At 44.5% G+C, this 27,322-nt stretch overlaps 1 protein-coding gene across 5 annotated transcripts in view; it reads left to right on the forward strand.

Annotated features, from left to right (window-relative positions):
• The window catches only part of PPP1R12B (protein phosphatase 1 regulatory subunit 12B), a 205,877-nt gene that overhangs the window by 171,092 nt on the left and 7,463 nt on the right, over positions 1 to 27,322 (forward strand). For 3 of the 5 annotated variants that reach the window (XM_040985445.1, XM_040985447.1, XM_040985451.1), the window contains 5 exons: positions 10,578 to 10,594; positions 14,408 to 14,555; positions 15,425 to 15,529; positions 18,317 to 18,370; positions 19,338 to 19,388. In XM_040985445.1, coding sequence (XP_040841379.1) covers positions 10,578 to 10,594; positions 14,408 to 14,555; positions 15,425 to 15,529; positions 18,317 to 18,370; positions 19,338 to 19,388 — 375 coding nt within the window. Of the gene's footprint in view, positions 1 to 10,577; positions 10,595 to 14,407; positions 14,556 to 15,424; positions 15,530 to 18,316; positions 18,371 to 19,337; positions 19,389 to 24,527; positions 25,654 to 27,322 lie in introns of those variants that run through there. The other 2 variants (XM_040985446.1, XM_040985444.1) reach the window with 1 other exon arrangement.

Below are 27,322 nucleotides of genomic sequence, written 5' to 3' on the forward strand. Positions count from 1 at the left end.
TGGATAGGTATGGTTTTATTATTTTTTCAATGTTCATGATAAAACAGATAAGAGCTTTGCCAAGAGAAAGCTTGGCAAATGTCCTTGAACATTGCGCGCAGAATCATTTTGAGTGAATCTGTCAGTTACTTATAAAATAGTGACTCTTGAACCATTGGTGTACTTAAAAACATGTCCTTTAAGTAGTCAGGTTTCTTTAATGTTTTCATTTTTATTATTGTGCCTTGAAAAAAAACTTACATGGGCCCAGCATATTAGCCTAGTGGCTAAAGTACTTGCCTTGCATGCGCTAGGGTCCCATATGGGTGCTGGTTCATGTCCTGGCTGCCCCACTTCCCATCCAGCTCCCTGCTTGTGGACTGGGGAAGCAGTCAAGGACAGCCCAAAGCCTTGGGACCCTGCACCCATGTGGGAGACCTGGAGGAAGCTCCTGGCTCCTGGCTTTGGATCGGCACAGCTCCAGCCATTGCGGTCCCTTGGGGAGTGAATCTTCGGATGGAAGATGTTTCTCACTATCTCTCCTCCTCTCTGTATATCTACTTTCCAATCAAAATAAATAAATCTCTTTTTTTAAGTATAAGTCTTTAAAAAAGAAAACTAGGGAGACAAGAGAAAAGAGAAAAAAAGAAAAGATAACGACGCTTACATGGCGCATTGATAGCCTTGGACTCAAGACCTGTTGAATTCTAGCAAGTCTGAGGCAGAGAGCCTGTGTTCCTAAAGTTTTACTTCTCTGACGAACCCTGCCATTGCTCCAGTCTAAGTGTGTAGACTGCACTCATGCCTTCTCTCCCACAGGCATACGTTTGGGTTTAAAAAAGAAGAAGATTTATTTACTTATATTGAAAAGTCAGATTTACAGAGAAAAGGACACATAGAAAGATCTTCTATCTGCTAGTTTACTCCTCAAGCCAGAGCCGAGCCAATCCAAAGCCAGGAGCCAGAAGTTTCCTCCAGGACTCCCATGCAGCTACAGGGTCCCAAGGCTTTGGGCCGTCCTTGACTGCTTTCCCAGTCCACAAGCAGGGAGCTGGATGGGAAGAAGTGAAGCACCTAGGATATGAACCAGCACCCATATGGGACCCTAGCGCATGCAAGGCAAGTACTTTAGCCACCAGGCTACCACGCCAGACCCACAGGCATATATTTGTAAATACCTGTTGTGCTCGGGGAAGTGGGTTTGCGCACCCACCCTTTGTCCACAGACCCTTGCGTTCTAAAAGCTCATGTTCCCTTTGGGCTCAGTGAAGGACCAGATGGAAAAGTGGAAGAACAGAAGAAAACTTCACTTCATCCTTCAGAGCTCTGTGTGTCAGGGCAGAGTAGCATTTGGAGAGAACTGTGGCCCAACAAGGGCCCAGCTTATGCCAACTTTCTTACCAGTCACTCTTGGCAGAGTTGGCTTTCACAACCACACAGTTTCAAATTCACTGAAGTCAGTCATATCCTCCTATATGTTACACATGTGAGAAGCTGTGGGGAGGGGGGCCTGGAGTTGCAGCACAGTGGCATAAACCACTTTTTGCAACATCAGATTCCATGTAAGCATTGGTTCCCATCTAGTTGCTGCATTTTGATCCAGCTCCCTGCTAGTGCACCGGGAAAGAAGCAGAAGATGGCCTGAGTACTTGGGCCCCTGCACCCACGTGGAAGACCCAGATGGAGTTCCTGACCCAGCCCCAACCACTTCAACCATTGAGAAAGAGCCAATAGATGGAATATTTCATTCTCTCAAATTAAAAACAGACTAGATAGCAAGAGCTGCAAATGTGTTTGTGAAACATAAGCATTTATATGTTGCCTTTAAATATCAGCCTATGGGGGACTTAATAAAGTCATATACTTCCCTCTACAACAAATGCATCTTATAACTTCTCAAGAACATCTGGAAATTCTTTTATTTTTTTTTAAGATTTACTTTATTTTTATTGCAAAGTCAGATATACAGAGAGGAGGAGAGACAGAGAGGAAGATCTTCCATCCAATGATTCACTCCCCAAATGACCGCAACAGCCAGTGCTGCCCCGATCCAAAGCCAGGAGCCGGGAACTTCCTCCAGGATTCCCACACGGGTGCAGGGTCCCAAGGCTTTGGGCCGTCCTCGACTGCTTTCCCAGGCCACAAGCAGGGAGCTGGATGGGAAGTGGAGCCGCCAGGATCAGAACCAGCGCCCATATGGGATCCTGGTGTGTTCAAGGTGAGGACTTTAGCAGCAAGGTCACCACGCCAGGCCCCTAGAAATTCTTTAGAAGCTGGTAGTAGTAACAAAGAAAGGATATAAACCTATACGAAGATTAAGAACTCTAAAATTTTATAATATTTCGGTAGCATGGCAGACACAGCAGAAAAAATAAGTCTGTCACTTAGTGAATTTCATCATTGTTATTTTAAAATTCAGTTAGATGTGCTACAGTATGTGAAATGACCTCAATTGTTCTCATGTCTCCATGTGATATTAAAGTGGCATGTGTTCTCAGAAATATTTATAGTATAAACTGAATGGTGATACTCTGCTCCAACTTCCTGCTTACCAGTTTTTGTTCCTCTTTTTTTTTTCCGAAGATTTATTTTATTTGTATTTATATCGGAAAGTCAGATATACAGAGAGGAGGAGAAACAGAGAGGAAGATCTTCCATCCATTGATTCACTCCCGAAGGGGCCACAACAGCTGGAGCTGTGCCGATCCAAAGCCAGGAGCCAGGAGCTCTTCCTGGTTGCCCATGCAGGTGCAGGGTCCCAAGGCTTTAGGCCATCCTCGAGTGCTTTCCCAGGCCACAAGCAGGGAGCTGGATGGGAAGTGGAGCTGCCAGGATTAGAACTGGCACCCATATGGGAACCCAGCACATGCAAGGTGAGGACTTTAGCCACTAGGCTACTGCACCGGGCCCTTTTTGTTCCATTTTTATTAAGCAGTTGATAAATACAAATTAAGCAATATAGTATGACGATAAATGTGATTGAATTCTTTTGTTTTGTTTGGAAGCTAGTTGTTTCTCACACTGTCTCACACATCTGTTCACATGTGAGTGAACAGTTCTGCCCAGTCAAGATGGGGAAATGCTTCCAGCATTGTTCTGATTCTGGTGTACATAAGCACCCAGGGCAGCGGGTAGGCTGTAATTCTTACTCTCAGAATGCCAGGGATAAACTAAACTTTCAGAAAAAGGAAACTTGTAAGAAAGTTGGCGTTAGCTGGGATCTTGTTAGGCCACGGAGAGAGAAGGCTCCTTGGAATAGTTGTAATTTCTAAAACAACTCCCCGAAAGATGTCCAGCCCGACCTTCAGAAACTCCAAATGTTCATGGAAACAGAATTAAAAGGTATTTGAGTTACGAAAAAATAACTTTGAAATCATGCAGCTTTCTCATAATCTGTGTATTTAGTGCACTTCCTGAGTCCCCCCCAGAAGGAGGGGGCTCTCCTGTGATTGTGTCTCCTGGCCCCCCGAGAAGAAGGGGGGCTCCTGTGATTGTGTTTCCCCCCAGAAGGAGGGGGCTCTCCTGTGATTGTGTCGTGGTCCGCAGCAGATGGCTTTTCCTGGGGAGGTTTCACACACACAGGTTTCCCCTCACACAGGCTGTCTAGGCCGAGAACTTTCTCCGCCAATGACAGCAAGGAGAGCCAGAGAGATGGGAAGTGCAGAAAGAATTAAGGACTTCTGATACACAAGACTACCAGATAGCAAATGGGTGTTTTAAGACACCAAGGTTTGGGCCTGGTGCAGTGGCATAGCAACTAAAGTCCTCGCATTGAATGTTCCAGGATCCCATATGGACACTAGTTCTAACCCACAGCCCTGCTTTCCACCCAGCTCCCTGCTTGCAGCCTGGGAAAGCAGTCGAAGATGGCCCAAGGCCTTGAGACCCTGCACCGGCATGGGAGACCTGGAAGAGACTCCAGGCTCCAGGCTCCTGGCTTCAAATTAGCTCAGCTCCATCCGTTGTGACCACTTGGGAAGTGAATTAACAGATGGAAGATCTTCCTCTCTGTCTCTCCTCCTCTTTGTATTTCTGGCTTTGCAATTAAAAAAAAAAATCTTAAAAAAAAAAAATAAGACACTAAGGTTTGTGGTGATTTGTTTTGACCACAATAGTACAATTGAATATTGGACTAGATCAAGGAAATATCATTAGTGTATTAGATATGTACATTTAACAATTAACACATGGGGCCTGCGCAGTACTGTAGCAGGCTCAGTGCTCCACTGTAATGCTGGCATCCCATGTGGGTGCTGGCCGGAGTCCCAGCTGCTCCACTTCTGGTGCAGCTCCCTGCTAATGACGCGGGAAAGCAGCAGAGGATGGCCCAGGGCTTTGGGTTCTTGCACCCACGTGAGAGATCAAAAAGAAGCTCCTGGTTTCAGACCAGATCAGCTCTGGTCATTGCAGCCTTTTGGAAAGTGAACCAGCAGATGAAGGATCTCTCTGACTCTTTCAAGTAAAAATAAATACATCTTTAAAAATAAATAAATACAGACCCTACTGCCACTGTCCTCTGCTATCACACCTTTGTGTAAATTCTGAAGTTTTAATTTTGTCTGTGCATGTATTTCCACATTGCACAGCATCCCTAAATGTTTTGCTGAAACAGTAAAAGCTCAGAAAGATCCACTTCAAACTCTTGTCTTTCACAGTGACCCTGACAACCTGAGGTCCTTGCCACAGCCTCGCTCCCATCCTTGCTTGTTCTTCACCAGCCACTCATCTGAGCGCTCCGAAGGGAAAGGCTGGTTCTCCACGGGCCAGCCCAGAATAGCTCAGATTGTTTCCCCTGGCTCAGTTCGTGCACGAGAACATGCTATGAAACGTTCCTTCTGCTTAGTCCCTCTTCAGGGGAAATGTAAATAGATTTTTTTCCCATCACTGCGGGGTCAGGCTCTGACTCCAAAGGAGCATGAGTTAAGCTAGTTTCGGCCTTGGCAGGAGACGTGGGACTTGGGCTCCGTCCTTTCCCTGGGGCCTTGCTTTACAGAACCATGATTTTATTTTAAACTTGGTAGAAGGAGTTTGGTTTTAATTACATGCCTTCCTAAACTCCTGATAACTTTCAAGTTGAAAAGCTTTTGCAGGGATTCTTGCGAGCCTTTCTCTGGTGTTTGCAGGGCTCTGTGCATGTCACAAATCAAAACCAGCCAGGCCCCTGTCCCGTTCTAGGATTGCCTTGTGAATTAATGGTGATCTTCACTCTGTTCTTTTATTATAACCAGACCCAAGCAGTGAGATTATTATGGGAGAATTTCAAGAGACATGAAAGGAAGGAGCCTGTTGCTTAGTTTGGGGCATTGTTTAAACTGCAGTTCATCTAGCAAGGTACTCTTTTTACCTCATCTCTCTGTATTCACACTGGTTCTGAGAACAGAGAACCAGTGTGTTGAGTCTTCTGCTCTGGGGTCCCATTCAAAATATCTGTTGCTTCCATTTGGACCATAAAAACTGGGAAAGCAATTCCTTCTCAGAACAGTTTTGCTCTGGTTCAGACACACCAGAGCGTCTTATTGTAGGGACCATGATTCATTTTGTCTTCAGTAAGAGGTAGAGCAAAATCATCTTGAGCAAAAACACCTGGAGAAATTCCTTTAATACTTTCTGACTAGGGCAGAAGACATAGAACATTTGGGCATAAACCTGCAAATTAAACAGAGACTCGCGCCTTTCCTAAAATGCAGGCTATCATCATGAACAGATGAGCTGTTCGGACCCTACTGAAAGAGTCCAAGAAGAAGAATAACTGCTCTGTTTTTCAGGAGGGAGCTCAGGGGAAGCCATGCCCAAGAGGAACCCACATTCCCAGTCACCGAAGCCTTGTGTCCTGGGCCGTGTCCTTGTTTCCTGTCCAGGCGGCTGGCCTCTTCGCATCCTGGAGGAACTTGTTAGTGTTCCTTGCCCTAGACCGCATTTGTCTTGCCTCTTCCAATGTCACCTACTTATCTCTCACTCTCCAGCTTTACTCAGGAGCCTCCCTGGCAGACCGAGCGTTCAGTTCTCTAGAATGAGAAGCAGTGTAACCCTGCCAGTTGAACTAGGCTGAGTTTGACTGACAACAGGAGGAAAAAAAGTGGAGGAATGGAGGTTAAATCTCCATCCACTCCAGATATTTTGCTCCTTTACACACACAAAAAAGCCCAAGTTTCTTTCTCTCTCCTTAAACCTAACTAGTGTTTTCCACAAAATCCCATTTGTCCAGGATATCTGGATGCCATATATAACAATTATTTCTAAAGATACTCTGCTAACAAAAACTGTATAGGAAATATAATCTAAAAACCTAAGCCATTTTATCAGAGGCTGGAGAATTAAACACTAAATCCTGGATATGTTTAAGTAATCTTGCCTTTTAGTTTATAAGACCATTTTTTAGGCAAAAAAAAAAAATCTGGAGGGAAACCATTTCCATGAGAGAATATTAGCTCCTTTAAAATCTGCATATCCCCATTTTCTGGGTTTTTTTTTGGAAATAATTATTCATATGACAGTAATATACCTCTGCTGCATCCCAACCTCAATAATTTCTGAAGTTTTAGATTTATATGCCCTCCTTGATTTGGCTGAGTTGACCTTCCTAGCATTAACCCTTAAAGGCAATAATAAAATCCCCCAGGATTCTATACAGCTCCCAAAGTCAGATAAACGTGGGGTGACGCAGAGAGGGCACTGGAGAGGTGATTAGTAAAAAAAGGATGAAATGGGGGCTCCTCTGATCTCTGGATCCAAATGAATTGTCCACTGCCTGACCTCCTGAACCATTCATCACACACGTATTTTTATAAAAGGTCACCCCAAATAATTCAGTAACAGTAGTAATGTACCTTAAGACAATGACAAACAGCCAACTGTGAGATTGCTTTAGTTACTCTGACAGGCGGAAGTGAGAGAGCTTCCCTCATCATCGTCTCAGATGACGGCCAGTGGGCTGCACCTGTCAGCCCTCGGTGGAGGATCCCATCTACACAGCCGCAGTGTACCCACATTAGCTGAACACTTTCCTTGGGGTGATGACAGGGCGTGGAGAGATTCAGTGTGCTTCTAGAGCATTCCAAAGGAAAAGGATAATTACATGTCATTCTTATAAGAATAAATCAGTGGAAATGATTAGCATGCTTTGATAAATATAATGACTAGGATTGATTTGCAGTAAAGGTACCAATTTCTGTTTTAGTAGAAAAAAGAGGGGCTTGATTCTTTGCTCTAGAGGCAACTGTCAGTGTCTGTACAGAATATTTTTAAAACTGAAGATGTTGAGCCTGGCACTATAGTTTAGTGGCTAACGTTCTCGCCTTGCATGCACCTGGATTGCTTATCTGCACCAATTCTAATCCTGGTGGCCCCGCTTCCCATCCAACTCCCTGCCTATGACCTGGGAAAGCAGTAGAAAATGGCCCAAAGCCTTGGGACCCTGCTCCCATGTAGGAGACCCGAAAGAAGTATTTGGGCTCCTGGCTTCAGATAGCCTCAGTTCCAGCAGCTGCTGCCACTTGGGGAGTAAATCAGGACAAAAGATCTCCCTCTCTACATCTAACTTTCCAATAAAAATGAATCAATCTTTAAAAAAAAATTGAAGGTGTAGCAAAATCTTACAAAAAAATAAAATATTTACAAAAAGGAAAGACAAATGTTTTCTTAAAAAAAAATTTTATTTTTGTTGGAAAAGCAGATTTATAGAGAACAAGATTTTCCATTTACTTACTTACTCCCCAAGTGACCACACCAGCCAGAGCTGAAGCCAGGAGCAAGGAGTTTCTTCCTGATCGCCCACATGGGTGCAGGGTCCTAAGGCTTTGGGCCGTCCTCTACTGCTTTCCCAGGCCATAACTAGGAAGCTGGATGGGAAGTGGAGCAGCTGGGATACAAACTGGCACCTGTATGGGGATACCGGTGCTTGCAAGTGGAGAATTAGCCAAGTGAGCCATTGCTGCAGCCCCAGAAGGACAGATATTTTCACATGAAGTCCTTCATTGCAACACAAACAAAGTCAACAAATAGTCATGATTTAACTTTCCCAAATTTCTGTCACTCAGTTGTCAGCCTGGGCAAAAATTGTCTTACTATTCAATAAGATCAAAGAAAAGAAGGCATCTAGCAGGCCAGTTTGATTCTCACTGGGTCACTTTACTCTTCCAAAGAGGGTTTGGATGGACAGTCCATCACTGGACGAACTGTTAAGAACGGTTCTCCCAGGGCCAGCATGATGACATAGCTGGTAAAGACATTATAAGAAGGCCTGTTCTAGATGCAGTAGAAAGAGGGTCTCCAGAATTGACATTCACTGGGAAAAGTACGCCAGTTGAGTCTGTGAGTGTAACCCAGGTTTACATGGAGAAGGCCTTTTAGCAAGCCTGTGGTGACTTTAATGTTTCAACAAAGCAGGTTGCTCAGTGATTCCTGATAGCTGAAGGAGTTGTTATTCATTTGATAGATTACTGGAGCTTGTCTCTTCTTCCTTTTGTCTGTCCTTGAGAATTTTGTTGTTACATCAAGTTAACACTTCAAAGAGGAAATAAATAAATACCCTAATCAACCAAGGTAATTGCCTGAGTTCTTTTTTAAAAAGCAAAGAGGGTGTTATCATGGCAGGGAAAGTAAGTCAGTGTAAAGCCGGGACCTACTGCTTTGTTGTTGAGTTCATTTAGTGATGAAGCCTTGATTTTCATTTCTTCAGCTACACATTAGTCATTCAGTAGCATGTTATTTAACTTCTTGATGTTGTTCATTTCTTTTTTCTTCCTGATGTTGATTTTGTTTTGTGACTCTTCATTTAAGGGGATGTATAGTAGCTGTGTAATGGAGACTGTCGTATCTAGTAACATGTTATTTAACTTCATAGCATTGTAAATTTCTATTTTTCTTTCTATTGTTGATTTTGTATTATGACTTTTCATTTGAGGGGATGTACAGTAGCTGTGAAATGGAGACTAACATATCCAGATGTGAGGATACAATGTAGTATGCATTTCTACTTCCAGACAAAGATGGACTTACAATGAAACTGTTTACTATATCTTGACAATAGGATACTGGACTGTCCGCCATTGTCCATGCCTGCAATGATGGACATATGATTGTGTATGAAGAACTATACTTTAGTAATGATATAGTGGAACTAGGTGGGGGGTGGAAATTGGGGCTGGGATAAGGAAAATACCAGGAACCTATGGAACTGTATCATAAAATAATAATAATAATAAAATAAAATTTTAAAAAGGACCAAGACCAATGTTTAAAACGACCAATGCAAGAGTTATGGGAGCACCAGAAGGTGCAGAAAGAGAAGCTAGGATTAAAGGTGTATTCAAGGGCCCAGCACAGTGGCCTAGCGGCTAAAGTCCTCACCTTGATCGTGCAGAAATCCAATATGGGCACTGATTTTAATCCCAGCAACCCTACTTCCCATCCAGCTCCCTGCCTGTGGCCTGGGAAGGCAGTTGAGGACAGCCCAAAGCATTGGGATCCTGAACCTGCATGGGAGACCTGGAGGAAGTTCCTGGCTCCTGGCTTCGATTTGGCTCAGCTCCAGCCACTGTGCCCATATGGGGAGTGAATCTTCAGATGGAAGATCTTCCTCTGGGTCTCTCCTCCTCTGTATATCTCACTTTGCAATAAAAATAAATCTTTTTTTTAAAATCTATTCAATAAAAATAATGAAAACTTACCTAATCTGGAGAAATTGAAAAACAAATTACAGGAGGGGCACAGAACGTCCAACAAAGCTGATCAAAAGTGTTCACCACAACACATGATAATCAAGCTCTCTTCAGTTGAACATAAAGAAAAGATCCTTAAATGTGCACCTGAAAAAATATCAAGTACTCTATAGAGGAAACCCAATCAGACTCACAGCTGAACTCTCAGAGGAAACACTACTGGACAGAAGAGAATGGAGTGGCATATTCCAGATTGTAAAAGGAAAAAAATTTCAGCCCAGAATAACATATCCAGGAAAGCTCTCCTTTGTCTTTGAAAATAAAATAAAATTCTTCCACAATAAAGAAAAAAATGGAGTGATTAAGCCTTCTTCTGCGATTTCAGAATGCCTCCTTACTTCTCTCAGTGTTTTGCCAGTGTCCTACAGACTTACCCTCTCCCTGAAATCCCTTCAGTCCTTTCCTCTGGCTAAAGATCTAGGGGAAACGCAGGAACTCGCCTGTGTTGTAAGATTGATAAGTTACACTATTTGGTTGAGAAGGCTTGCCAATTTGTAAAGGGGAGGAAATTAATGGAACGAATATTGAGATTTAAAGAAATGTCTTACAAAAAATTCAGCGTGCCATCCCTAGAACACAAGGTGGGCTGGCCTGTAGGGGTAGGTGGCAGTTTTTTGTTTCGCATTTTGCTGGCATCCAGTTTTAAAAGAGTCTGTCCCCACCTCAAATGTGGCAAGTCACAGAAGGCAAACAAGTGTGAGCTAGAGCTGAGTAGCCTTTTGTGCACTCAGAGACTTATTAAATGGTGTCCCCTCCACCGCTGTGAAGCTGAGATGTCTGATTTGGAAAATGTGTTTGTAAGTGGAAATGATAAAAGTAAGTCCTTTGCTAATAATGTTTTCTCTTTTTTTTTTTTTTGTTTTTGTCTCCTTTCTCTAGCATGAAAGACTTTCTAGGTAAGAATTCACTGTTTTATATGCATGTTTAACAGTTGTGAAAGAGTGCATGTCTAATTCAATTTAGCTTTATGTAATAATTTAGTAATGGTTCTCACGTCCCTTCCTTCCTTTTCATTCACAATAATTCAAAATTTTATTATCTCCTACCCAAAAGTTTGGAACAGCTTTTTCACTCACCTTTCTGGCTCCAGATTCTTCTCTTGCCATTTTTATTTTTACTCATTTGTTTGTTTACTAAAGCACCAATGTACCAGACTAGGAAAACAGCATGAATAATATACTATCTTCATCTGCAGTTAGCTTTTAAACCAGTAGAAAGACAAGTCATCTCAACAGAATGTAGTAGGTGCTTGTTAGACATATGGGATTCAGAACACAGACAAGAAGCTACTTCATTGCAGAGTGTAAGCCCGCACTGGCATTGAGGTTAGATACTGTCTTTTAATGGTGGATCCAGCCCTGCACCTTGTCCATAGCTGGTGCTCAGGAATAGTTTCTTGGATGAACTGAAGACTATTCTGTAATTGTTGAAAATTTTAAAAAGGATATCAGAGTTTGGAAATGATCCTTTATAATTTTTTACCTCGAATATAAGGATAAAGAACCTATCTTCCTAAAAGAGAAAATAAATGTTAAAGTAATGGAAACTATGGATCCAGAAATTTCTTTTCTATTGCTCCCCTGCTGTAGAAATTAGGAAGTGCTAGGGGAAGAGGAGGTTAGGGGATAGAACAGGACAGATGGGTTCCACTGTAATTTCTGTGGTAATTGAACTGGTTCTGCCTTCTTAATATATTCTAAGGTGTGAGTGTATATATTTTTTCTCTGCTTATCGTCTCATGGGTCATCAGCCAAAGATAAATCATTAGTTTTAACGTAACATAGAGCTGCTTAGTTTTTAAATTGATAGGGTAGTATGGTGCTGTAGTTAATCTCCTATGAACTCTGTTGTTACAATGGCCATTTGTGAAAGACGTTCCCTGTAGACATCAAACTATGTTGTAAAACTGTAGTGGTCACAACAGTGAGATGTTATATCAGGAATAAAGAATAGGGGCCAATGTTGTGATGCAACATGTAAAAGCTGCTGCCTGCAGCACTGGCATCCTCTATAGGCATGGGTTCGTGTTTCAGCTGCTCTACTTTAATCCAGCTCCCTAGAAATGACTTGAGGAAAAGAAGCAGAAAGAACCCAACTAGTAAGGCTCCTAATACCCGCATTAAAAACCCAGATGAAGCTTCTGGCTGCAGCCTGGCCTACCCCTGGACATTGCAGCCATCTGAGGAGTGAAAAGGCAAATGGAAAATTTAGCTCTCTTTGTAACTTTTTCAAATGGATAAATAAAATCTCTAGGTAATAGTATAAAATAAAAATAGAGATCTAGATAGGACACTCTATCTGTACCTCCGCAAAGTCATAATTTAGAAGTGGCTTTCATCCAAGTGGGGTCAGAATTATTCAATAAATGATCATTGGGACAATTGACTATACATTTGGGAAAATATATACCCTCAAGCCAAATCAAAAAATAAAAACAAAAAACATATCAGATGGATTACTGTTTTTAACAGAAAAGTTTTACCACAAAAGTAGAGTGTTTTATTGTCTTAACATAGGAGAGATCTTTCCGTGGATGAAACTATCTAAGTAAAAATTCAAATTTAATGTTCTAAAATTTTGAGTCTTTACTCATAAAAGAAACTAAAAACAGAGGGGGGAAAGTGAAGTGGAAAAAATATTGTAGCCAATATTTGTAAAATATTTGTAACCAGTATCAGACAATTCTAAAATCCCCTGCTACATGGAGAGTTCTCCAAAAATAATGAGAAAAAGGTAATTCCTCCAGTGGATGAAGCCCATGACTAGGCAGCTCAAAAACAAAGATAAATATCCAAAGATATGGAGCCTCTGTGATGATTCTAAAATAGTAAAGTCAACCTCAATGAGATTTTATATTCCTACAGTTGGGTTGGAAAGAATTAAACATTCTAGAAGGCCATATGGCAACACATATTAGCATTTAAAATGTAGTAAGCCCGTGACCAGGCAGCTACCCTTGTAATATTTATCAAAGAAAGCAGCAAAGTAAATGCATTATGGTTCATAATAGCGTTGTGTAGAGTATCTAAAAGAAATGTAAAACAATGCATGTTTTATCAATGGATGATTATATCATCATATAACTACACAATGGGATATTGTGCAGTCATTTTTATTTTTATTTCTTTAAAAAATGATTTATTTATTTGAAAAGCAGAATTACACAGAAAGATGGGGAAAGACAGCACTCTTCCATCCTCTGGTTCACCCCCCAAATGGCTGCAACTGCCAGAGCTGGGATAGTCCAAAGCCAGGAGCCAGGAGCTTCTTTTTGGCCTCCCACGTGAGAGCAGGGGTCCAAGCCCTTGAGCCGTCTTCTGCTGCTTTCCCAGGCTGTTCGCAGGGAGCTGGACTGAAAGGGAACAGCCAGAATTGGAAGCAGCGCTCATGTGAGATGCTGCCTCAGAAAGCAATGGCTTTACGTGCTGCTCCACAGAGCCAGCCCCAATCTTTTTCTTTTTTTAACGAAGCCAATTTATTTTTATTTACATGGTACAGTGCTCACAGTCATAGTGATACATAAAGGAAGGAGGATGAGCTAAACAAAATATATATTATATAATTTTATTTATAGGTAAATGTATTTTAACATTTATGGATTTGACATGCATCAAGACTACACAGTCAACAGAGGTTATTTCTTGGACAGGATTATGAAGGGCGTCAGTTTCTAAGTTTGGCACGTACATTAGTGAATTGCTTTTGCAAGCCTTGTGCTACTTTTAGAATCAGGAAATCAATAAAGAAGTTTAACAAAAATTAAAACATCTTGAAGAACATGAGACTTAGCATCTCTGTGAGAGAGAAGTAGCCATTCCACAGGTGTTAGTTACTTTGCCTCTCTGCCTGTGTGTCATGCTTGTTGTTATTCCTCTACCCGTCTGCTACTCACTGCAGCCCCTCCGCCACCCCGGCTCTGACAGTAGCAATCATAGGAAAGAGACACAGGATGCAGGTTCTGCCGCTGTGACTCTTCAAGCCATCCTAACTGGGGGGTGCAGAAGTCTGTGGGCCTGGTTTATACACAGCAGCCTCAGACCTCAAGTCTGGGTTAAGGTCAGGATGATAGTCGTACACTTCACAGGTAACCCGTGAGCATACCAGTGCTGGAAATGAAACCACCTGCAACTCTGAGAGCTCAAAAATGCTACAAGATTTAGAAATCTCAATCATAGACATGAGTCTTGACATGGAATGTGGATAAGAGGGTAGGAAAACAGCTGTGGGCATTGTCAGTGGTACCCCTGAAATGTTTGATTTCAAAAAGCTTGTAGTACAGCCAAAACCATCTGTACATTGACCCAGTTGCCATTCAGCCTCCGGCTCGTTCTCCAAGACCGTATGTTTCTGATTCATTAGCAGTTCGCCGTAGTCATTTTTTAGGAGCCATTGAGATCCAAGGAGCTCATGCTTTTAAAAGCACAGTCTTGAGGGAAGCTGTTCAACCCCAAACTAATTTGAAAAGCTCTAAGATTTAAGTCAGCTCTTGGGTCCAAACCACCAATTATTCATGTAAACTGCGTTCTTGGCAAATGACAGCCTGCCTCTCCAAGGACATGCAGCTTAGCCAAGAGGGCCCAAAATGCAGGCTAAGAAAGCCAAAAGAAGGATGCTATGCATTGTTTCTGGCTGTAGTTCTCAGATGCTTCTTAGGAAAGCACTCTGCCCGTAACATTACCTTGCTCAGCTTCTCCCTCTGTCTCCCACAGGTTGGAATCTGGAGGTAGTAGTAACCCTACAACCAGCGATCCTTACAGCGACCGAGCATCAGCAAGAGCCCGCCGCGAGGCCCGCGAGGCCCGTCTGGCCACCCTGACCAGCCGTGTGGAGGAGGACAGCAACAGGGACTACAAAAAAGTAGCGCCTCTCTTTCCCAATCTTCCTAGTCTTGCATTATAACATATAAATCTCTTGACCCATTTCCCCAATATAAATAAAAAAAAAATGAATGTAGTTCTGAATCAGGTAAAAAAGAACTTAAGTGACAATGAATTCCTTGCAGCCTTCTGCAGTTATTTAATTTAGAAGCATATGGAAGAATTAAGAAACTAAAGATTTTTAAAAACAGTAAAAATAATTATAGCATGAAAATCATTTGGCTGTTTTTTAAACACATTCTTTTAAAAAGATCTTATGAATATGAACTAAATATTTTGTAGGGGTAATAAAAGTCAAGTATGTATATGTGTCATTATATATGTGTATATATATATCATTATCATCATAATCATCATCATCTAGGTTTAGAGAGGATTTGAATCACTTTATATTTCATTTTCTTTGGTTTTTTGTGGAAAAGTACCTGGCTCCATAAGTAGATGGGGAAACTTTTCTTTTCAGGTACTTGAGATCCCAGGAAAAAAATATTTTTGTTAAGAAAATGTTTGTTTTGCTAACCAGGATTTGACTAACACCACCCAAGGCTGCTTCCAAAAATTAATTATCTTTTGTGTGGGGAGCCACACTTTGCGGCACTGTGAGTCCCCCATAGGAGAAAATGAAATGGCCACTTTCCACCAGAGGTGGACATTATTGAAGCTGGAGCATCGCCCTTCTCCTGTGGTCAGCATCTGACACTTCGTTGCTTTCCAGAGGCAGGCCACACATGCCAGCGCATGCCCTTCTCCCTGGATATCTTCCTCCTCCAGCTAGAGCAGCAGTCCCCTGGGCAGAGAGCCCCCTGGGAGCCCTACCTGCTAGCTGACCTGCTTCTCTTCACTCCCCAGCTCTACGAAAGCGCCCTGACTGAAAACCAAAAACTGAAAACAAAACTTCAGGAGGCTCAGCTAGAACTGGCAGATATAAAATCCAAGCTTGAGAAGATGGCCCAGGTAAGGGGGAGGAAGAATAAATCAAGATGGGGAGGCAGGGATTAATGAGGCAGCAAACTGGACAGGAATCTGAGGGACAGGAAGTGAGCTAGATGCAGCCTCCTCAGGAGTGGGGCCACAGCTGCTGACACTCTGATGTGAGCATTCAGCGTGTAATGTGAAGTTGAAAACTGATAGTTCAGTGAACAGCTCCTGATGATCCAAATGCTGGTAATTAATGTTGTTAATCATCATCTTAGCAGAAAAGTAGCCCTAAGAAGTTAGACCTCAAGGGTGTCTCCTGTCTTGTTCGTCATGTCTCAGTTTATCTGCACATCGCCTCTTGGAGAGGGACAAGCATGACCTTCAAGACCTAGAGTGGACAGGTAGCAAGTTAGACCTACAGAAGTGAGTGGTTTGCTTGATCCTATAGCAAATCCAGACAAGTTTATGTTGTCTGTCCAAGCCACCACCCTCCTTTGGCATAGGAGGAAGGAATGTTCTTCTTCTCCTCAATTAATTAGATGATGCCATGGAGAGTTCTAGAGGTGAAAACCTCATCCCCAGTGACAAACCCTGAGCTGACAGCAGAGACAAGCACTGTCTCAGCTGTTGCTGAGTTAACACAAAACCTGTCGCGTTATTGCCCTCCTGGAATGCCTAGGGACTGAGAATTTTGAAAGCTGAACTGAATGACCCTTTGCTGGGAGGACATGAAATGAAAACCAGAGGTGGCTAGTCATTTTGGCAACATGATATAATCCAAAGCAATGACTCAAATGCTGAGGTTCTATGGCATTGTGTGTGGGGCTTTGCCAGGCAAAGACTCCCTGAAACTCTTGCTGACATCCCCCTGGAATAGGATGAGCAAAGGGTCCCAGCACTTGGCAGACAGCCCCTACGGAACTGCATAGAATCCCAGGAGGCCAGCCAACACATACCCACACTTCCCGGAACAGAACTTGGCAGGGCCCCAAATGGAGGAGCTCTCCTGTCATTTTGGAAGAAGCATGCCCTCTGCCGGGTATAGTTGACAAAGCTGGCTCATACAGGGAATTCCCAACACCTACTGCAATACACACCAATGGAGCATAAGGGAATTTTGTAGACAAGTAGATTTCTAAATCTGAAAGAAAATCCATGAAGTTGTGGCCCTGTCACAAGGCAGAGGGATGGGCTAAATAAACCTACACGTCCCTTTTTACCCCAACATTAGTGAGTCAGGAAAAGACCTCACCTGCCCTCACTCTCTTCTCAACAGTTAGCATATTTCTTGACCTTTTAGGGTTCTCATTTTTTCTAGCACCTGTGCTGATGAGCAGCACAACAAGCTTGCTGACATTGACCTGAACAGAGGGCATGGAAAAGGAAGTTCTGCCTTTCCCAGTCACTGGGGAAAAGCATTCACTCTCTAGCCAGATGCTTTTCTGGGTGTGTCAGAATATACTCAGTTTTGCCAAGTACAAAGTTACTGAAATTCAGAGGGAAGAAACAGTGGTGTGACAAAGCAAATCTGCTTACCAAAAATGGAGCTGTTTAGTTGGACAGAGGAGGGAGAGCCTGTCAACCCCACACATATATGTGGAGATAATTGCCAAACGTTCACACATAGCGCTTCTACTTAAAAGGCTCACCCTGTTAACTCTAGGGGCCTAAGAGTTGAAACAACCAGAAGCCTAACTGTATTTAAAGATCCTAAAAATAGGGATGACATTACAGCCACCACAGTTTCTTACCAAGACTTGGGAGAAACAAATATGGTGCGGGATCCCCTCCTACAGGTTCCTTTCCTTGGCTCCACAGTAGATGCAGTGTGAAGGCCGAATGCCATGACCTTCAGAACAGGTGGCGAGGGCCCAGGACAGGAGCCAGAATTCTAAGTTTGACTGTTGATTCTGGCTATTCCTTAGTTTGGGGAGAAAAAGAAAATAAAGCTTCCCAAAAGGTCCAACATAATTTATGTATCAAATATTATCTGTGCATGGAACTGGGCAAAGTAAAAATAATCACAACTTCTTCCCAGTTCCATAATGCTAAAATAGTGCTAAACTGGAAGGGACTTAAGGGTGCATTTCCTCTTCCTGTTTAAGGCACTCAGGATCTTTGTGATATTTCAGTCTTTCTAACCTCAGAAAATTTTACCTTGAAAGTCAAAAAGGATCTAAAGTATTTCTGAATCTTTTATTCGAGTAAAACCTTACCTTATCTCAAAGCTATAAAAAAGATAAAGGAATATTCTGTTCAAAGCTAGGCAAATGCTGCTGATGGGTTCCTAAGAAACCCCGAAATCCTACCCACTGTACAAGCCTCTGCTCTGGAAAGGAGGTGGTCTCAGTTCCCCAGAGAAGAATATTCTGGCAAACAGGGATTGTTGAAGAGTGTCATGGGGCTTAGACATCATGCCCAGGGTGTCCAGCCTGTTAAAGGGTAGCTGATGTGGTGTTACTCAGAGAAGAGGGAGAAGTGATACCAGTGCATGAAAATGGGTAACACTGAATGAAGGGGCTGAAGTGGGTCAACAAGGGAATGTGCTGAGTACACTCTTTGGACTTGGGAGTATCTGAGGGTATTGTAAATGTCAGGGAACACCAGCACAGCCCCCTCCCCTGTCCCCAGTGGGAACACTGCAGTGAGGCAGCGCTGTTCAGCTTAGCAGTCTCTTGAATGTTTGGGGATCCTAGCCACGATGAAAGCCCAGAGCCACATCATCTGCCACTGGATGTCTGAGGGCGAAGCCTGACCAGCCTGGGCTCTCCACCAGCCCTGAGACGGCTTCAGTAACAACTGTCTGCTTTCCATTTGCCCCAGCAGAAACAAGAGAAGACCTCTGACCGGTCGTCCATGCTAGAGATGGAGAAGCGGGTATGCGCATGTTTCTCTCCCCACTTCATCTCTTCTCTCCCTTTGTTGTTCTTGCCAATGTAAAAAGTTCATCTGAAGGAGGCAGGAGGTCTGCCACATTCCATCTCTGCCTGATGATGAATTCTTTCTGCCTGACTCTGAGCAGTGCTGTTGGCTTCCTCAGAAACTCAGTGCTTTCCATATACTCAAGGCTCCCCAACGGGTCACTACCCACATGCTCACAGCCATGTCATATCTTGGCTCATTGCGAGGCCTAGAAACAGCTCCCTTCCCCTCACCATGGCCGAGGGCTCAGGACTGCAGTGTGGGCTGGCAGAGTCTGGGCTCCCTCTGCCCTAGGCAGGGCACGTCCAGTTCAGTGGCTGCCCTCCCGGCTGCTCTCAGAGTATTATTCTAGGATTTGACCTTCTTGAATTGGGAAAACTCAGTGAGATTTATTGATGAACCCTAGCCTTGTCTTGACTCCAGGGATATTATTTGTTCCCAATCTGCTCTTACTGTCTGTTTAATTTGGAAAGCAGCTACATTTTATATTTTATTCCCTTGGTCTGTAACCAAACCTCCCTGGTATCTCATCTAATCAGACTCCTCATTGGGTTAGTGGCTGGGAGAAAGAAATGGATAGAAATTATGGGTTGAATATTTCTTTGTAGCCCACACTGTCTCCTAACCATCTGCTCCCCGTTGGAAAAAAAGCACTTTCCTAGAAATTTGGGGAGCACTAGTGAAGACAGAAATGCCTGTTGGTTAACAGAGCAAATATCTGGTCATTGGAGTCATCTGACATTCCATGAATTCTTCAATCTACAGAGAACACCAAATGCCATCTACCCACTGAGAAGCAGATGATCAGATAGGCTCTTGTCTCCCGGGCCTGTTGGCCTCTGTCAGTGTCACACACCTGTTGGCCAGGAAGCTGGAAGGCAGCAGTCCCACTGCCTCTGACAGTCTCATTGTCTCTAAACAGGAGAGGCGAGCCTTGGAGCGGAAGATGTCGGAAATGGAAGAAGAGATGAAGGTATGGTCTGGTTTTCTTTCTTTTGCTATACTTACTGTCTGAATGTATGCCCAGAACGGACATCTGAACATAGGCCTTCCCGCATTTAATGTTTGCTACAAATTTAGTGCCCTCAGGAAGGAATGATGCGTGAAGAGGTGAGCAGCCACTTTCCTGAGCCATCTCAGGCTCTCTTGGCTCCTGCGGCATCTGCTACAGCTGTCTCAAAAGTTTCTGGGAACAAACGCTGCCTTTAGTTTAGGGGATTCCTGAGGCAGGCTGTAGACAAAGCCTGAGCTGAACTTTGACCATTTGCCAAGCAGTGGCTTCTCCCTGGACCCCTCCCTCTCCCAGCCGTTGGCTGAAAGGAGTACAGATTGAGTCATTCTGCAGCAGAATAAAAATGTATTCACATATTGATTTCCTGCAGTATTTCCATTTCCTCTGCAGTATCAGGAGTGTTCGGCAGTCTCCCACCAGCATGAGCTCATGCTATCAGCACCCTTCAGGCCTCACTGCTTTCCTCCCACCCCCACCCCTGTACGGTGCTGTACAATGACTGTCACCTCATTAGCCACTTCAGGAGGCAGCCACCTTCCTGGCAGTCTACCCCAAGGAGGCATGTCGCTGCCATGGGAGGGGCTGGGACTGCAGCGACAACAGGGCTCTCAGGATGGTCATGGGGGCTGCTTTGGGGGCATCTTCTCCCTGCAGCCACAGCTCCTGCTCAGTGTTGCTTCTTCAGGGACCTTGCTTTCCTGGCTCTAATGCTAAACAATTTCCTGGGGGCATCATCAATACCAGGCAGAGCCCCCACATCTCTTTCTGGAAGCAAGTATCCCTCATGTGCAGTTGGGGCCCGTTGGCACAGACGTGATTATTCCCGTGGCCTAAAAAAGGTGATTATTTACCGAGGGGAGGGAGGAGTGTGAAGCATTTTCAGATTCCACCAGATTATAGTAATTCCTGAATGAAGGAGAAACACCAAGTCCTTGCATTCTCTACTCACAATCCCTAGGCTGTAACTGATCTCATTCACACAGAATTTCAGCAACATCTGCTTGTCTCCAACACTGTGAGTCTTCTGCCTTGACTCAGAGTAGCAAGAAGTGAAAGTAACAAAGGGTTGATTCTCCTGAGATTATCAGGGTGACCTCACACTGCTGAATCTGTCTTCTGGCTTCTACTCTCCCACTTAGGGCTGTGCGTTTATAGAGCTAAACAGTCTGTGGTGACGGCATTTACATAGTCCCTGGTTGTGGGGGGACTCCTGCATTTGGAAACCCCCTGAGTTTTGCCATCTGGAGACTGCTGGGCCACAGCTGTCTGTGATGCTCATTGAGAAGTGTCTTAACAACTAATCAAAAACAGGGAGATGAGGCCAAAGCCAGTGCCTCCCGGCGAGTTCCCAGGAACCCAAAGGAGCCTGCACCCAGCTGTCTCAGAACCCTGGGTCACATCCATGCAGGACGTGGCAAATGTGGGGAAATGGAAGACCCTCGTCATTTTATTCCAGTTCTAAACTGAAGAGCACAGAAGTCCCTCCAGTGGTTCTAGCTGTGGTCAGTCCTGTGGGCATGTTTCTGTCTCTCTCACACCACCAGGCTCTGCTTTCCCAAGCCAGGTCATAAGTTCTTTTCTCAGCAGTTTCTAACACATGAAAGTCTTCGCTCTCCTGACCATCAACTGTTTATCAGCAACTTCAAAATCAGTTATTTAAATTACCAAGTAGAGCTAAGATCATGGTCACTTTAGCCCCTAAACCAGTAGACAAGCTGTTTTGAAACAGATTTTTTTTTTTTAGTGAAAAAATCCATCCATATGACCAGTTGCTATTCCCCATTACCAATTACAAAATCAAATGGAGAATAAATGGCCCCATGTGGAGCTTGTGCTCTGAGACTCCTAAATACTGATTGTTCCAGGTGTATAGATCATCCTGCTACTGGCTCCTACAAGAGGCCTAGTGGGAGGAGCTCGTGTGCCTCCCAGCCGCACCAATCGTACCCAGACATGAACCTTCAGTTACACAGGCACCCAGGTAGAAACATTAGCAGATTTGGGTAACTGGCGCCAAAGGAGACTAAGAAAATGCTCATTCTGCTCTCCACCGCTTCATGCAGAGGTCAGTGTCTCCAGAGTGACTGATGGTCCCAGTCCCTGTGCCTTGGTGACCAACCATCTGGCCGAATTTGGGACCCAGCAGGACTTGGGACAAGTTGGTCTCCATGCTTTTTGTATTTTCTGTTTATAAAGAGTCTCAACTTCCTTACAGCAATGAATAGGGAGCAGTTTGGGGATTAACCTCCAGTGAACCCTTGAAGATAGGCTAGATCCTCAAGGAAGTCAGAGAGTGACCTTCGTGCCGATTGTTCCATCTCTAGCAAAGTCCAACGGCCAGGTGAAAGGGACCCATGAGGGGCTCATCCAGGCGCGTGAGGGTCTCTGTAGCTGTAAAATGGGTTGTGCCGTTCTAGCCCCTGCTAGGAAAGGTAAGTATTTATGAATTCTCCCCAGGAGAAACTCCACCCAGATCCTGGATTGGAGTGGGATTATGTGCCAGCTTCCAACAGGTGTGCATGTCTGTGTGAGCTGCGCTGGGCCTGCACTTGATCCTGGGATATGCCCACATCAGACCTGGTTTTTTTTTTTCCCCCTACTGCATCCTCCATTCAGCACTAGTCTCCTTGCTGGACCTTCTCTCCTTCCTTTCCCAGGTCCTTGCATGTGGGGAGCCCAGCAACCCATCTCCTTCTGGTTGGTCCTTAATTTTTTTTTTTTTTTTGGCTTCCTTTAGAAATACCACCAACTGGGCCCCAGCGCAATAGCATAGTGGTTAAATTCCTCACCTTGAAAGTGCTGGGATCCCATTTGGTCGCCAGTTCTAATCCCAGCGGCCATGCTTCCCATCCAGCTCCCTGCTTGTGGTCTGGGAAAGCAGTCGAGGACAGCCCAAGGCCTTGGAACCCTGCACTCGTGTGGGAGACCTGGAGGAAGAAGTTCCTGGCTCCTGGCTTCAGATTGGCTCAGCTGCAGCCATTGTGGCCGCTAGGGGAGTGAATCATCGGATGGAAGATCTTCATCTCTAACTCCTCCTCTCAGTGTATCTGACTTTCCAATAGAAATAAATTAAAAAAAAAAAAAGAAAGAAAGAAATACCACCAACCAAACCTGTTCCTAAGCCCTGCTGTCTCCTACAGTTTGCCATACCCTGCTCTCCTGTCCACTTTCTTGCCATGCCTAAAGTTCAATATTACTTTCCATAGAATATTCTACCTGATAGTGTCCTGTCCCCTCTGTCCTATTGATAACTTTCAAATTTGATCTGCTCGTACTCATGCATTAGATTGAGTTACTTTCATAATTCATGTCTTGTTTTAAAGTTTTATTTTATTTTTGTTGGAAAGTCAGATATACAGAGAGGAGAAAAGACAGAGAGAAAAGATCTTCTGTCCACTGATTTACTCTCCAAGTGGCCGCAATGGCCAGAGCTGTGCCAAACCAAAGCCAGGAGCCAGGAGCTTCTTCCAGGGTCTCCCTCACAGGTGCATGATCCCAAGGCCTTGGGCCATCCTCCACTGCTTTCCCAGTCCACCGGCAGGGATCTGGATGGGAAGCTAGGCCTCCAGTATTAGAACTGGTGTCTATATGGGATCCTGGCACGTGCAAGATGATGACTTTATCCACTAGGCTACTGCTCATGTCTTTAACACTGTTTCCTGGGAGACAAGGCCTGCTTTATTCAATAATTGTGACTGTGCTAAGAACATTGGTCCAGTATCAACGTTTAAGAGTAATGAGAGCCAGGAGCTTTACATTGGCTCTTAAATTTGGTCCTTGCCTGTCTCCTTAAACCTGCACCATCATCTCCCTCCTCCGTCATCTCCTTGGCCAGTTTGCTTACAGAAGATAAAGGGGATTGCCCAGTCTGACCCTCCAGGGGCTGCCCTCGCTTTGCTGCCAGATGATCATTCTCCCTGCTTGGGGAGAGATGTTCAGCAGCCTGTCTCTGCTGGATTTTCCTTTTCACTGTCTCTCACCCACTCCCTTCATGCTTGATTTTCTTGTTTCTTCGCTCCCGAAGAGCTATAAATGCACTCATCTTTCAAATCTGTTCTATTATGTGGGCATAAGAAACTTTTCTCTGATATCTGGCACCCTTTCTGCAGTCATTATAATGCCCAGGAGAGTCCATCTTCATCTTTGAAACCATTTGCATAACAGAATCAGTTCCCTCTTCCCAAAGAGTGCTGGTCTTGGTTTCAGATCAGCGCAGTTGGCCACCTGGGAAGGTCGGATAGCAGTTCTGACAAACATGGGATGAATTCCTGCTGTAATATGAGCCATTAGGAAGACTGCTAGAAATTGATTGGTCCTTTGTGCCATTTGCAATACAATAGTAAGTATTAGTAAGGGCTGATAATAAGGGCTGACAAGCATGCTGGTCACCACACATTCTTGGACTTTTGTGGCCTGTCCACCTTCGAGTGTGCATCTGTTGGCAAATGTGTCTCTAAGCAGCCCCCAGGCTCTGCATGAACTGAAACAGAGAGCACAGCTTGTTGGGAGTTCAGTAATGTATATAATCACATGCCACATACAGAAAATGTGGAAATCATATTTTGCGTGTTTTACTTTTAAAAAAGTAAATGAGGTGAGAGAATACCCAGAAATGAAGCACAAAGAGGCAAGGGACAGGTAGAAGGAAGAGATGAGAAGCAGGGAGAGTTTGAAGGAGAGCAGCCAGGTGTGGGAACACACTGGATCCTCAGCTGCAACCTGAAGGATGGGGACAAACATCACTCGGGGACTCCGGCTCCACCAGGCTCTGGAGACCCAAGCCACATGGGGGACTGTCCTCAAAAGCCATCCTGATGTGCTTTTTGAGAGCCTGGTTGGCTGTGTTCCTATGGCTGACCTTCCGCACACTTAGACCTTGGCCAAGAACCGCAAGCACAGCTCTCCCCTCCTTGCTGCTTTGCCCTAGTACCCTCTCCATTTGCTGTCATTGCTCCTGCCTTCATCATTTCCTTTCTTGCATGCAAACTAAAAACAAAAACAGAAAGTCATGTGATCTCTTTGTCCTACTTTTTTCTCTTCTGGTCTGTCTTTGTCTCCCCCTGTCCCGTCTGTCTGTCCCCTCCATGTCTCACTCTACAGAACCTCCACCAGCTAAAACAGATTCAGACCTTGAAGCAGATGAACGAGCAACTGCAGGCTGAGAACAGGGCCCTGACCCGAGTGGTGGCCAGACTCTCCGAGTCCATCGAGTCCTCGGACACCCAGGAACTCTAGCTCTTGCCCCTACTCTCCACCTCACTTCCCTCCTCCACTGCTCCAGGCAGGTTCATTCTTCTTGGGCTCACGCCGTCCTCAGAGCCTCCGCATGCAGGTCCTCTGGGATGCAAGGACCCAGGACTGAAACCATTGGCGGGGACATGACAGCCTAGGTCAGGGGAGGTGATGGGGAGACTCACTGGGAGCACTTTGGGTAAGATCATCATGTTACCTTCTTGACCTCTGGGGACTACTTGTAAATTTGTTCATGGGGTTCCAGGAAGTATGCACCTAGGGTGCACATACGTGTGTGTATGTTCACACACATTGATGTTGTGGAATCATTGCCACACAGGTAGACCTTTCTTTGCCAACAGCAACTTATGTGATTGGGATTGAGTCTGAACTGCCTCTTGGGGTCAGGCCTGAGATGACACAAGGAGCAGGAGCTCCCAGTCATGGTTCCTGTTGGAAACACCAGACACTTTCAATATATACCAGTGCTTGGACCCTCCTAGAGACAATCAGTGGTCTGGTTTGAGATCCAGGCATCAGCATTTTTTTTTTCAAAACCCTCTTTTTGGTTCTTTTGGCATAGCCAGAATTGGGAACCATAGACCTTTGGACTCCAGGAAGACCTCAGTCCCTGTATTTGACAATATTATTAGAAAGGACTGGAACTAGAGATTGGAGGTATTCTGGTCCAGGCTTTCTAGCGAAAAACAGTCTCCATCCCAACTTGGAACAGAATTAGATAAGCATTTTGTCTCCTTCTGCAAGCCTTGTAGCCTCTTCCCTGCTGGGGAGGCATTTCTCACATCCCTGTCACAAGTCTCTGGACTCAAGGCATGTGTCCCTCCCCTGCCTCTGTGTGCGTGGGCTGCGAGGCAGCCTGCAGCCTGTATAAATGACCTCCTTACGTGACCAGGCCTTCCCTAACAGGTCTAGCTTTGCAGAGGAGATGGTGGCTGTGGAGCAGGGAGCAGGTTTATTTTCAACGGAAACTCCCTCCCCCAAAAGAAAGAAAGAAAGAAAGAAAGAGAGAAAGAGAGAAAGAGAGAAAGAGAGAAAGAGAGAAAGAGAGAAAGAGAGAAAGAGAGAGAGAGAGAGAGAGAGAGAGAGAGAAAGAGAGAAAGAGAGAAAGAGAGAAAGAGAGAAAGAGAGAAAGAAAGAAAGAAAGAAAGAAAGAAAGAAAGAAAGAAAGAAAGAAAGAAAGAAAGAAAGAAAGAAAGAAAGAAAGAAAGAAAGAAAGAAAGAAAGAAAGAAATTGTTTGCCAATTTTCCTGGCTCACAGACAACTTGCTCTCTGTCCCATGGTAGTGTGATGGGGTCAACACTGTTCTGAAACGAGTTTTTAATTTTCAGCAGCAATCTAATTAGGCCTGACCAGGGCCTGTTCTTGTCTGCCTGTCTATTTGCTTTTGCCTTGAGGGTCAGTAGCTGACAACCAATATCCACTAGAACTGAAGCATCCAAATTACCATAGGCCTGAGCTAATACCCAGCTGCAGATGCTGCCACAGGCAGAAAGCAAATTGAAAGGGAAGTGCCGCCACAGCCTGGCTGCGAGCAGCCCCTGGTCCGGCCAAGCCTACACTTTCAGATGAGCACCAAGATGCCTGGAAAATTCGACATGGATGAACGAGAGACCCTCCCAGAAGTCCCAATTATTTCTAGTTGCCTTGTTTGTTGCAAGACAGTATAAGATAGGAGACAAAATTAGATCTTACTAATCGTGATAACAGCTGTCATTCATTAAAGGCTATGCTAAGTGAGTGCTGTATGTTAAGGTTTCTCATGCGTTTCCTAGAATGGCCATTAAAACTGAGTCACAGGTTAAGGAACTTGCCCAAGATTACCCAGCCAATTAAGTGCTAAAACCAAAACCAATATGTCTGTCTCCAGAGTCCAAGATCTTTCCTGCTGTGACGACGTAAGCTATCCACACGTTTGGCACCCAGGGCCAGCCATCTGTTACACATAGAGGTGGCTCTACTGAGCAGCTACAGGGCACTCCCCACATTGCAGCTGAGGTGGAGGAAGCTTCTCTGTGCTCGGACCTCCTTGGCCAAGGTCATCTTGCAGAGAGCCACTTAACCATCCCAAGTTTTCCCATTGCCAGTGCTCGATCTCCCGTAGCCTGGGTCAGCAGACTGTGGCCCACCAGTTCAGCTGTGAGCCCTATACGTAGTCAAACAGAAATCAGAGGAGTGTCTGAAAGTACAGGAAAATGATAGGGATTTCTAATGTCAGCATCATCTGAAAGTAAAGCTTTATGCAAATGAGCCATGTTAATCTACTGCCTGCTGTCATTATGTCTCAGGGTGCCTTTGTGCCATGATGGCCAAATGCAGTACTCCCCATGGAGACTGTAGCCTGTGAACCGCAAGATGTGTATTGGCTGACCCTGTACAGGAAAAGCTTGCTGACCCCTGCCAGAAGGAAAGATGAGATAACTAAGCCAAACTGGCCCATGGTTAAGAGATTTTGCCCAGCCTTTTTTCTCTTAACAGTCCCTTGGAGATGCCATTTTATCTCAACCTGTAGTGCAAGCCCCTTAGTAACCAAGCATGAGGAAGTGCCCTCCACACTCCCACGGTGGCTGGAAGCAAAGTGGCTGAATGGTCCCAATGGCCTCATCTTCTTTTTCTTTCTTTTAAGATTTGTTGATTTATTTGA

This window comes from Ochotona curzoniae, unplaced genomic scaffold (genome assembly GCF_017591425.1).
Source record: "Ochotona curzoniae isolate NIBS_2020 unplaced genomic scaffold, NIBS_Ocur_1.0 contig_430, whole genome shotgun sequence".
NCBI classification, from domain to species: Eukaryota; Metazoa; Chordata; class Mammalia; order Lagomorpha; family Ochotonidae; genus Ochotona; species Ochotona curzoniae.